The sequence below is a fragment of the Myotis brandtii genome, unplaced genomic scaffold (genome assembly GCF_000412655.1).
Source record: "Myotis brandtii unplaced genomic scaffold, ASM41265v1 scaffold929, whole genome shotgun sequence".
Taxonomy (NCBI): domain Eukaryota; kingdom Metazoa; phylum Chordata; class Mammalia; order Chiroptera; family Vespertilionidae; genus Myotis; species Myotis brandtii.
This window is the reverse complement of record NW_005371832.1, coordinates 59,017-71,071: the sequence shown is the minus strand read 5'-3', so window position 1 is coordinate 71,071 and position 12,055 is coordinate 59,017. Positions and strand designations below refer to the sequence as shown.

The window sequence follows — 12,055 nt, the reverse complement described above, 5'->3', positions numbered from 1 at the left end:
AATATATTTTATTGATTTTTTACAGAGAGGAAGGGAGAGGGATAGAGAGTTAGAAACATCGATGAGAGAGAAACATCAATCAGCTGCCTCCTGCACACCTCCCACTGGGGATGTGCCCGCAACCAAGGTACATGCCCTTGACCAGAATCGAACCTGGGACCCTTCAGTCCACAGGCCAGCGCTCTATCTACTGAGCCAAACCGGTTAGGGCAATTCACCTTATTTTAAATAGCTGTTGATTCCATATCTTTTTTTTAACAAGAGAACAAATTCACTTTTATTTATTTACTTTTCAATACATTTAAGTCCCTGAGGGTTACAGCATTACATGATTCTGTGTCCAATGACCTTAGCAGGGAGGTTACTTTGGGACTTGGCCCAAGTCATGCCACTGTTTCCATGAGCACGAGTTCCTGGCCCAGGCTACTCTGGTTTTGTTCGGTTTGCCACCAGGAGTCACTGTGCTGTTCTCTGCCTTATACACATAACCACACCTTGTGTCTAGGTAGAATTCAGTTTCATCTCCAGTATGAACACCTTCAATTTTAAGAACTGGGTGTGCCCTGGCCCGGTGGCTCAGTTGATTGGACCATTATTTCATACACCAAAAAGGTTGTGGTTTCGATTCCTAGGATTCAGGTTCAATCCCTGGGCGGGGAGGATACCATAGGCTACCAATTGATGTTTCTCTCTCTCTCTTTCTCTCTCTCTCAAAATCAATAAACAACATATCCTCGCCCGGCCAGTGTGGCTCAGTGGTTGAGTGTTGACTCATGAACCAAGAGGTCACTGGTTTGATTCCCAGTAGAGGACATGCAGGAGGCAGTCAATTGATGTTGCTGTCTCATAGATGTTTCTATCTCTTTATCCCTCTCTAAAAATCAATAAAAACATATTTTTAAAAATTAACCAGTTAACTGCCACGATATCTTGAATTTAATTTAAAAAGGTCCGCCGCTTGCGTCTATAGATGCTTATGGAGTACAAATGGTTAAAAAAAAAAAAAAAGCAAAAGATGGGTGGATCAACAAATCATTGTGTTTTTTTCTCTCTCGCTCATCGTCTCTCTCGAAGTAATTTCAGAGACCCCACTTATAGCCAGCAAAAATGCCCTTGGCCCTGGCCGGTGTTTCTCAGTGGTTAGTTAGAGCGTCGGCCCACGCACCGAAGTGTTGTGGGTTTGATTCCCAGTCAAGGGCAAGTACCTGGGTTTCCAGTTTGATCCCAGCCCGGTTGGAGTGTGTGTGGGAGACAAGCAGTTAATGTATCTCTCACATCGATGTTTCTCTCTCTCTCCCCGCTCCCTTCCTCCCTTCTACTTTCTCTAAAAAAAAATAAATAAATGGAAGTAAAATATCCTCGGGTGAGGATTAACAGAACAAAACAAAACAAATTTTTAATGGCCTTGGACCACAGCCTTTCACACCCATTTGTCATTGTAGAAGTCCTGTTCCCAGTACGCCTTCACAGGCTCCAAGATGAGGGATAGAGTCCGTATCTTTTATAAGTTTGACATGTCCCAGGAAAAACTGCTGGAATAGTGAGAATGTATCTTATTTATGAGTGACCGTGTTCAGTTCCCTTCATATGCCTATATTGTTGTCTCTAGTTGGAATATGTTTTCCTTAAGGACAGAAACAAACACATAAGAGGGTGCTTGATAAATAAATGTTGAGAGACTTGCTTTTGAATAGGATGCTGAAGCAGTTTTTAAAGCATTATAATAAGCTGATCACTTCTAAGAAATCAAATGACCATTTACTCATTTTATGTAGGAAGCTAATTTTTCCTGGACTGGTCTTGCCTGGGTGGGGAGGTTAGAACTGGAGTTCTGAGAAGCCTTGAAAGATAGGGCTGAATCTGATACCTTCTGGATCTCTCATAGAGCAACACCTTGAACTCCCAAAACTCACTTAGACTCCCATTGTACAAAGGACTAGACATGGCCATCTCCTCAATACATACCTACCCCAGGCTGAGTTGAGCTTAAGCCTTGGACTGGAAGCAATTATGAAAATTAAAGTCTGTGCCAGTATCTCAAAAAAATGAAGTTAGCCCTGGCCAGGTAGCTCAGTTGATTAGAGCGTCATCCCAGTACACCAAGGTTGTGGGTTCAATCCCTGGTCAGGGCACGTACAAGAATCAAGCAATGAATGCATGGATGGGTGGAACAACAAATCATTGTGTGTTTCTCTCTCTCTCTCATTCTCTAAATAATTTTTTTAAATGAAGCTAAACTCCAGATAGTTGTCAGTATCTTTCTGTTATTTATCTGTTTTCTATAAACTGATTTACCAGAGCAATGAATGTATATAATTGCAAAAGTAATGTTCAACATCATGAGTAAGGAAATACAGTATGAGAATAAGGTGAGCAGTTTGGAGAGTTGTGTTCAAACTGCCATGCTTTATTTGTATTCAGAAGTGAGATTAATTTTTTTATAAGAATCTCTTTCAAAGGTTGGATATGCCATGTAACATATTGCTTTTTTTTTTTTAATAGAATGCTGATCCTAAGTCATCCCTCAAAGCTGTGAGCAGCCAGCTTGGAGAAGGGCCCAGTGATGGACTGCCCCTTTCCAATAGCCTTCAGTTTCTTGAAGATGAACTTGAGTCTTCTCCTCTTCCTGATCTCAGTGAGGACCAACCTTTTGACATCCTTCAGAAATCCTTGCAGGAGGCCAATATCACTGAGCAGACGTTGGCAGAAGAGGCATATTTGGATGCCAGTATAGGTTCAAGCCAGCAGTTTGCACAAGCTCAGCTTCATCCTTCTTCATCAGCATCCTATACTCAGGCTTCTAATGTTTCTAATTACTCAGGTCAGACGCTGCAGCCTATAGGGGTGACTCACGTGCCTGTTGGAGCATCGTTTGCAAGCAATACAGTGGGTGTGCAACATGGATTTATGCAACACGTGGGGATCAGCGTGCCCAGCCAGCACTTGTCTAATAGCGGTCAGCTGAGTGGTTCTGGTCAGATACAGTTAATTGGGTCATTTGGTAATCAACCTTCCATGATGACTATTAACAACCTAGATGGATCTCAAATCATATTAAAGGGCAGCGGGCAGCAAGCCCCATCCAATGTGAGTGGAGGACTTCTGGTACATAGACAGACTCCCAATGGCAACTCCTTGTTTGGGAACTCGAGTTCCAGTCCAGTAGCACAGCCTGTTACTGTTCCGTTTAACAGCACAAATTTTCAAACATCTTTACCTGTGCATAACATCATCATACAGAGGGGTCTCGCACCAAATTCAAACAAAGTCCCAATAAACATCCAGCCAAAGCCCATCCAGATGGGCCAGCAAAATACGTACAATGTGAACAATTTGGGAATACAGCAGCATCACGTGCAGCAAGGGATCTCTTTTGCCTCTGCGAGCTCACCCCAGGGCTCAGTCGTTGGTCCGCACATGTCTGTGAACGTCGTAAACCAACAGAACACAAGGAAACCAGTCACCTCACAGCCAGTGAGCAGCGCCGCGGGTAGTATCGTCATTCACTCTCCCATGGGCCAGTCTCACACCCCCCAAAGTCAGTTCCTCGTACCCACAAGCCTTTCCGTCAGCTCCAACTCGGTACATCACGTCCAGACCATAAATGGGCAGCTTGTTCAGGCCCAATCTTCTCAGCTCATTTCTGGCCAAGCGGCCTCAGAGCATGTAATGTTGAACAGAAACTCTTCCAACATGCTCAGGACCAACCAACCGTATTCCGGGCAGATGCTGAACAACCAGAGCACCGTCCAGCTGGTGTCTGGGCAGACGTTTGCCGCCTCTGGAAGTCCAGTGATAGTCAATCATGCCTCCCCTCAGATTGTTGGTGGACAGATGCCCTTGCAACAGGCATCACCAACGGTCTTACACCTGTCGCCTGGGCAGAGCAGCGTCTCCCAGGGAAGACCTGGCTTCACCCCCATGCCCTCAGTGACAAGCATGTCAGGACCTAGTCGGTTCCCTGTTAGCTCGTCCAGCACTGTCCATCCTAGTCTTGGGTCTGCGGTTCAGTCGGGTGCATCAGGATCAAACTTTACAGGAGATCCGCTGACCCAGCCAAACAGGACTCCAGTACCGGTCAGTGCGTCTCATCGTCTTCCAGCTGCTTCTTCCAAACCTACCAGCACCTTCAGTAACGCACCGGGAGCAGGAGCCCAGCAGCAGTTCTTCTGTCAGGTACGCTCCCTTTATCGATGAGTGCTTGGCTGATTGCGAAAGGGAAAAGTGGGATTTGTATTTTAATAGACTATCATGTTCCTCCCAATTTCCCGATGTATGATTCATTGCCTTTATTCTCCTCAATGAAAATTTTTTTATCCAGCATAGCATTGTGGTTTTGAGTGAAGACTCCAGAGTCAGGTTCATGGATTTGACTCTAAGCTTTATGACATGGATCAAGTCTGACCTTAACTTACTTCTCTAGACTTAATTTTCCTCATCAGTGAAATGGACATAATGCTACTACCACCCCCATGGAGTTATTTGGAGGATTAAATGGTAGAACCCACATGAAGCACTTAGTCGCTGGCAAATAGCAATTATTCAATAAGAAGCAAATTAATATATAGCAGGTCCTTGAGTAACAACGTTTCATTCAACATTGTTTTGTTACAACGATGAGATGCTGTAGGAACTTAACTATTGTTTACATCAGTTAGCCTGTGGAAAAACTGGTTTCATTATACGTAGTTTCACTTAAAGTCACAGAACCTATTAACTACTTTAAGTGAGGACTTACTATATGTACTTGGTTGAACGTATTATGGGCATTTAAAATGAATTCTTATTTTAGATTGTTTATTAACACATCATATAGCAAAGCCATTAGGTCATAGGACTATGTACTTGGTGGAGAAGTTGTAGTTGGTCTTGGGTGCCAATCAGAAAGGCTCAGGTACCCGCTGTGACTCAATGGTGAATAACTGGCTTGCACTGGGGGGTTGCATATAGAGGGAGGGATGCAAGGCACTGTCATTTGACCAATACCGGAGTCCGCTCTTACCATGCCATTGTGTACGTAAATTACAGTGGCCCATCAGCTAAACCACATGAGGGTTATGTTTCTTTCTTTTTTGAGGGTTATGTTTCTGAAGAGTCTCATGTCATCAGCTTTGATCCCTCACCCCCATCTGCCCAACCTAGCATTTGGTTCCCACTCATTGTGAGCGCATTCCTTAGTTCCAGTTACACACCTGCTTTCACCCCACAGTCTAATCTCTCAGTCCTCCGTTTCCACTGCCTTGCTCCTCCACAGTTAGAGGTATGCAAAAACTTCTCTACCATACGCATCAATATTTTAAGCTGTATACCTTTGATTTAGTAATTCTACTCAGAATCCTAAGGAAGCAAAGATTATTTATGATCAAGGATGTTCAGTGTATTATCTTTGGTACCAAAGGGATGTGTGTGTGTGTGTGTGTGTGTGTGTGTGTGTGTACGTGCATTGTGTGTATGTGTTTTAAAATAATGTCAGACTTATAGAAAAGTAGCAAGAATAGTATAAAGAATTTTTACAAACCCTTTACCATAATTTTTTAGAGTTAATTGCAGGCATGATGTCCTTAACTCCTAAATACTTTGGACTTCAGTGTTTATTTTATAAAAACAGAGATATTTCCCTACATAACCTTACTATAGTTATCAAAATCAAGAAATCAGCTTTGAGGAAAAAAATATTATCTAATCTACAGACCTTATTCAGATTTAGTCAATGTTCACAGTAATATTCCTTTTAGCAAAAAAGAAAAAATGATTTTGTGTTGATTTTATGGTCTAGGATCCAATCCAGGATTACTGTCTAGTTTTCTTGTCATATCTTTGTCTGTAATAGTTTCTCTATCTTTCTTTGGCTTTCCTGCCCTTTATATTTTTGAAGAGTACCAACTAATTATTTTATGGAATGTCCCTGAATTTGGATTTCTCTGATATTTCTTTGGGATTAGATGTGGGCCTACAGTTTTGGTAGGATTGGCACAGGAAGGATGTGTCCTCACAGCATGACTGTCCCATTACTGGTGATGTTACCTTTGAACACTTGCTTATGATGGTGACTGATGCATCTTAATAAGTCTCTTCTGGGAAATACTGTGAAACTGGATATCCAGTTGCTCATCAGATTTGTATACACTTGTTTAAGCTCCCATTGATAATTATTGATAATTCCTAATTGAATCCGTTATTACTGAATCGGCTATTATTGTGATGGTCACCAAATACAGATTTTCTGATTCCATCACTTATTCTGCATTAATTGTTGGCATTGTAATCTAAGAAAAAGCTTTTCCTTCTCCCCCTTTTACTTATATGTTTGTTTATATCAGTATGAACTCATAGATTCTTATTTTATTCAATGGGTTATAAATTGTTAGTCATTTATTTTGATGCTCAGTTTATTTTATTTATTATTTAAAAAATATTTTTATTGATTTTTAGAGAGAGAGGAAGAAGAGGGAGGGAGAGAGAGAGAAATATGGATGTGAGAGCGAAATATCGATCGATCGATCGGCTGCCTCCTCTATTGGGGATTGGGCCCACAACCTGGGCATGTGTCCTGACCAGGAATGGACCCGGCAACCCTTCGGTGCACCAGACGACACCCAACCAACTGAGCCACACTGGCCAGGGCTTGATGCTCAGTTGAATTTGATAGCCAGTGGGCACCCCTCCAAATTGGCTGCTGGTCCTTCTGACATGTTTGCATCATGCTTTGAGCACGTTCTTTAATTTCTGGCAGAACAAAATGTTCCTTGTTCCTTTCTTACTGTGCATGCCTCTGCCCTGGAATCAACCATTTCTTAAAGGAGCCAATTTCTTTTTTCTTTTATTAATATCTTTTTATTGATTTCAGAGAGGAAGTGAGAGGGAAAGAGAGATAGAAGCATCAGTGATGAGAGATAATCATTGATTGGCTGTCTCTCACACCAATCACGCCCCCCCAACTAGGGATCAAGCCCACAACCTGGGCATGTGCCCTGACTGGGAATCGAACCCCGACCTCCTGATTCACAGATCAACACTCAACCACTGAGCCACACCCGCTGGGCTAGTTTCTAGTTTATTTATCCTATGCTATTTTTCTACAGCTAAGCAGATACACTATTGTTTCCTCTCTTTTCTTACTCCAAATAGAGCATACTATAGATACTTGGCAAAAAAATATTTTCTAAAAACCCAAATGTCTAATAATAGGAGAATGATTGGATATGATGAAGTACTATGTAGCCATTTAAAATGTTTTCAAAAAATAAAGATTTGGGGAAAGGTTTACAAGATAATTTTAAGTGCACATTTAAGTATAAAATAATTAAAGTACATGTTAAAATGTAAATTTTTTTAATAAAAAATTTGTTTTCACTTCTAGAAAAATGATAGGGAGAGACAATGTGGCAAATTAGAAAACAGAAGACCCTTTTGCTTACAAAACACCAGAAACTTGATGAGAAGGAAATGTACTAGAACATTAGCAATTCTCTGGGTGGTGGAATTATAGATTATTCTCATTTTTCTAGTTTTAAAAACTCACCCCTCATAGGGCAGGTGATACCTGGACACCATTTATCAAACCATTTTTGTGCATTAAAAAAAAAATAAGTAAAGCATGCAATTGGTAAAAATTAAAAACCGTTCCAAAATAGTTTAAAGTGAAAAGTCCGTCTTCCTTCCCCAAGTTTCCCTCCCAGGGCCAACTGTTTCTAGGCTCTCTGTATTTTCCCAGAGAACACAGGTACATACAAGCACCACTTGAGGATAATTTTATATCAGTGTGTATTGATCTGCTTTAGGTTTGTTACTGTAATTACTTACATAGCATAGTCATTTCTTTTCCTTCCTTTAAAAAAAAAATGCTTCAGTGGGGAAAGAACTATCTCTGCCTCCCCAAAGTTGCAATTCTCCAAAGGTAACAAGAAGCCTACATTGACAGCGCCAAAGTAATCTGTGATTTTTATGCCAAGAAAGTGTTGGGCACTAGGTCAGTTGCATGATGTCAGGTGTGTTCATGCTGTGGGCTTTGGGGAGCGGCTGAAGCAGCAGGTGTGTTGGATAAGGTTGTGGCCTTGGGTGCAGCATGGATTGGGAAGGACTGGTGAGGTGTCCCCTGGCATTCTAACTCCAGGATAGCCACAGACACTAACAGCAACTCTTTTACTCTATAATTTTAGTATTACTTTCTTTATAGAACATTTAATGAAAAAATACCATCATCAGGGGCCTTAGTGTTTGTCTATTTGGGAAAATTTAATTCAGCAAGCTTTGATACTATAAAGCAGTGGTTCTCAACCTTCTGGCCCTTTAAATACAGTTCCTCATGTTGTGACCCCCAACCATAAAATTCTTTTCGTTGCTACTTCATAACTGTAATGTTGCTACTGTTATGAATCGTAATGTAAATATCTGATATGCGGGATGGTCTTAGGCGACCCCTGTGAAAGGGTCGTTCGACCGCCAAAAGGGGCCGCGACCCACAGGTTGAGAACCGCTACTATAAAGGGTTCATATTACAGAGGAGTAAGTTTTTAAATACAAACTTTATTTCAGTATAGATAATAGGGAATCCTTTGTTGGATTCAAAATTCAGCTTAACAATAACCCACAAACTTCGGACCAACTTGGATTCAAAATTCAAAAGGCACAGAAAGGTGTACGCTACAGTGAAAAATGTGCCTCCTCCTGTCCTCCAGCCACCCAGCCGCTTGCAGGCAACCAATGTAGCCAGCTTCTTGTAGAGTGAACGTAAGTCTCCACCCCACCTTTTGCATCATGAAAACTTCCAGACCCACAGAAAAGCTGGAAGAATACAGCAAACCCATCCACTCACCTGCATTCACCAGGTGTTTAGGTTTTGCGCCATTTGCTTGATCTGTGGGTGTCTGTGTCACTGTACACCCGGACACACATGCGCGCATACTTTTTTCTCTGAATCATTTGAAAGTAATTGCACATTTGAAAGTAAATCAGCCTCTCACCCATGAGCCCTTAGCCCTAAATACTCAGCAGGTATCCCCTAAGAACAAGGACCTTCAACGCACCCATGATATCACTATTACACCCAAGAACTGTAACATTACTCTAACAAAAGTACCAGATTTCTCCCATGTGGGCCAATAATGTCCTTTATAATAATGCTTCCCTCTAGAAACCAGTCAGAAAGCACTGATTTCATTTATTACCCTGTCTCTTTAGCCTACAGCAGCCCAGGTCAGTGATGGAGTAGATTGGCCCTCGGTATAGCGTTATCTGATTGTCTCCTTGGGACGAGATTCAGGCTAAATGGTTTGGCATGACCCAGAATGTGGTTTGTCCCATTATCAGTGATTCTGAGTGTGATCACGTGGTCAGTTGGCCCCCACCAGGTTTCTCCGCAAGGTACTCAATGTGCCTGTTTCCTTTGAGAGGAAAGGACCACCTGACTGTCTGTTCCCCAGCCTCTCACCCAGTGATTTGAGACTCCTTTGGCGATCCTCAGCCAAACATTACATTAGTGGTGGCAAAATCGTTTTCTAATTGTGTTATCCTAGCTACGGTTACTGGATGAGGCATTTTTCCATATAACAGAGCTTTTTCTTTCCCTCCAGTTTTTTTGTTTGTTTGTTTTTTATTTTTTTTAGTAACACAAGGGATTTCCCCCCATCATTTAAAAACTTTCTATTATGGGGAATTTTAAACATGAATAAAAGCAGACAAAATAGTGTGATGAGCCCCACGCTCAGTCAGCTTCAGTGCTTACCGACTACTCCTGTGTTGTCCTTACCCCACTCGCGTTCCCATGCAGACCTGTAAGTGTATCTGTAATACTTATTGTATATCTCTAAAAGAGCATGTGTTCTTTTGTACTTAATGTGTTGTGCTCTGTTGCTTTCACTATTCTTTTTGATGTTTAAGTTGTGCCAAATGTGATCAGTGGGGGCTTGCATAAGCCAGCTGCTGTACTTTTGACATGTTCCCATCTCCTGTGAGCACTTTGTGACACAAGATGTAGGCCTGTCTTTTTTTTTTTTTTTAATATATTTTATTGATTTTTTACAGAGAGGAAGGGAGAGGGATAGAGAGTTAGAAACATCGATGAGAGAGAAACATCGATCAGCTGCCTCCTACACACCTCCTACTGGGAATGTGCCCACAACCAAGGTACATGCCCTTGACCGGAATCAAACCTGGGACCTTTCAGTCCGCAGGCCAACACTCTATCCACTGAGCCAAACCGGTTTCGGCTGTAGGCCTGTCTTGTGATTACCTTGCCTCAGCATTTCTCCAGGGATCCCAGAGAACTTAAATCTCTTAATGCAGAGAGTAATTTCCAGGATTTAAACTTTCTTGTAAATGGATTAATATGCGAAAGTCAGTGATTAAAGGAGGAGATTTACAAAGTAAACAAATTATTTTAAGTCCAAATCTCCTTAGATCACAAAATGATTTAGTGGGTTTTAAATTCCTTGTGAGTAGTACCTGCCACGCTGTGGGTACTGAAGTCTGCAGCCCCGCCTGCCCCTCCTATCTCCCTTCCTCCCCCAGCTCAGCCTGCCTCGCCTACTGTGGAACCAGACTTCAAAATCTAGGTGTTCTGTTTTCCCTCTCCTTCTAAACCTTTAATAAGTTTCCAAATCCTACAAGTTTTTCTTTGAATGTCTCATATCCATCCTTTCCAATAATAAGAAAATCATGATCATATTATTTTGTGCGTGAACATAGGTTTTATCTCTTTATTTTTGGTTTGTAACAATTGCTTTTACCTTTTTAAATTTACCTTTATTATAGAAAGTATTACAGATGTCCCCTTTTCCCCCTCATTGACCCTCTCCATCCCGCCCTTCTGCCCCACCGCCAGGCCTTCACTGCACTATTGTCTGTGTCCATGGGTTATGCATATATGCATATAAATTCTTTGGTTAATCTCATGTTATTAACAACAGGTAGTGTCAGGGGCTACACATATTTCTAATCCTTACCTTGGGGTTACACTATTGTTTCCATTTCACAGTCAAGGAGATGGAGGTTCAGAGCGTGCCCGTAAAGGCAGACTTTACCTGCTCGCTGTCTATACCAGCGATTTCCAACCTTTTTCATCTCATGCACACATAAACTAACTACTACAATTCTGCAGCACACCAAAAAATATATTTTTTGCTATTCTGACAAAAAATAGGTATAATTTTGATTCATTCACACTATTGTTGTGTTAGCTGTTGTCATTTTTTTTTATTTGACAATCTAAGAGAAAAGAGCTCAGTGCCCCTGACTACATAGATGTTTAGTGTGGCAGTGGCACACCAGTTGAAAATTGATGTTCTATACCAGTGGTCGGCAAACTCATTAGTCAGCAGAGCCAAATATCAACAGTACAATGATTGAAATTTCTTTTGAGAGCCAAATTTTTTAAACTTAAACTATATAGGTAGGTACATTGTTATTAACTTAATTAGGGTACTCCTAAGCTGGCCTTTGCTAAAAATGTCCTCAATCTGATTGAGGTACGTTCGCTGAGGTCGACCCCTTCCAACTCTCCCATCCTCAACTCCTGCATGAATCGCGCGCGCACGTCTCCCCCCCTCCGTATCCCGTGGCCCGCCTGCACCGGGTCTCCCTTCGCCCGACCGACCAACACCCCCCACTTCTTCTAACGCCACTTCTTCAAAATAGACTCGCCCAGGCCGAAAAACGACTTCTGTGCATGGGCCATGAAGTTTCAATCGCACTGTACGTGCGCGCCCGCACGTGGTATTTTGTGGAAGAGCCACACTCAAGGGGCCAAAGAGCCGCATGTGGCTCGCGAGCTGCGGTTTGCCGACCTCTGTTCTATACTGTACTGCTTTCCATTTATCTCCTTTTCTACATTCATACCCTGAGCTAGCCTTTAAGAGGGACTGCAATAGCCCTGGCCGGTGTGGCTCAGTGGATTGGGCATTGTCCTGTGCGCCGAAAGGTTGCTAGTTTGATTCCCAGTCAGGGCATATGCCCGGGTTGCAGGCCTGATCCCCGATAGGGGATGTATGGGAGGCAGCCGATCAATGTTCAGCTCTCACATTAATGTTTCTCTCTCTCTCTCCCTCTCGTTTCCTCT

At 42.2% G+C, this 12,055-nt stretch overlaps 1 protein-coding gene across 1 annotated transcript in view; it reads left to right on the top strand.

Annotated features, from left to right (window-relative positions):
- GLTSCR1L (GLTSCR1-like) overlaps positions 1–12,055 on the top strand; it is a 43,226-nt gene that overhangs the window by 1,865 nt on the left and 29,306 nt on the right. Inside the window, exon 4 of the mRNA XM_014532996.1 lies at positions 2,503–4,176. Within this exon, the coding sequence (XP_014388482.1) occupies positions 2,503–4,176 (1,674 nt within the window). The remainder of the gene's footprint in view (positions 1–2,502; positions 4,177–12,055) is intronic.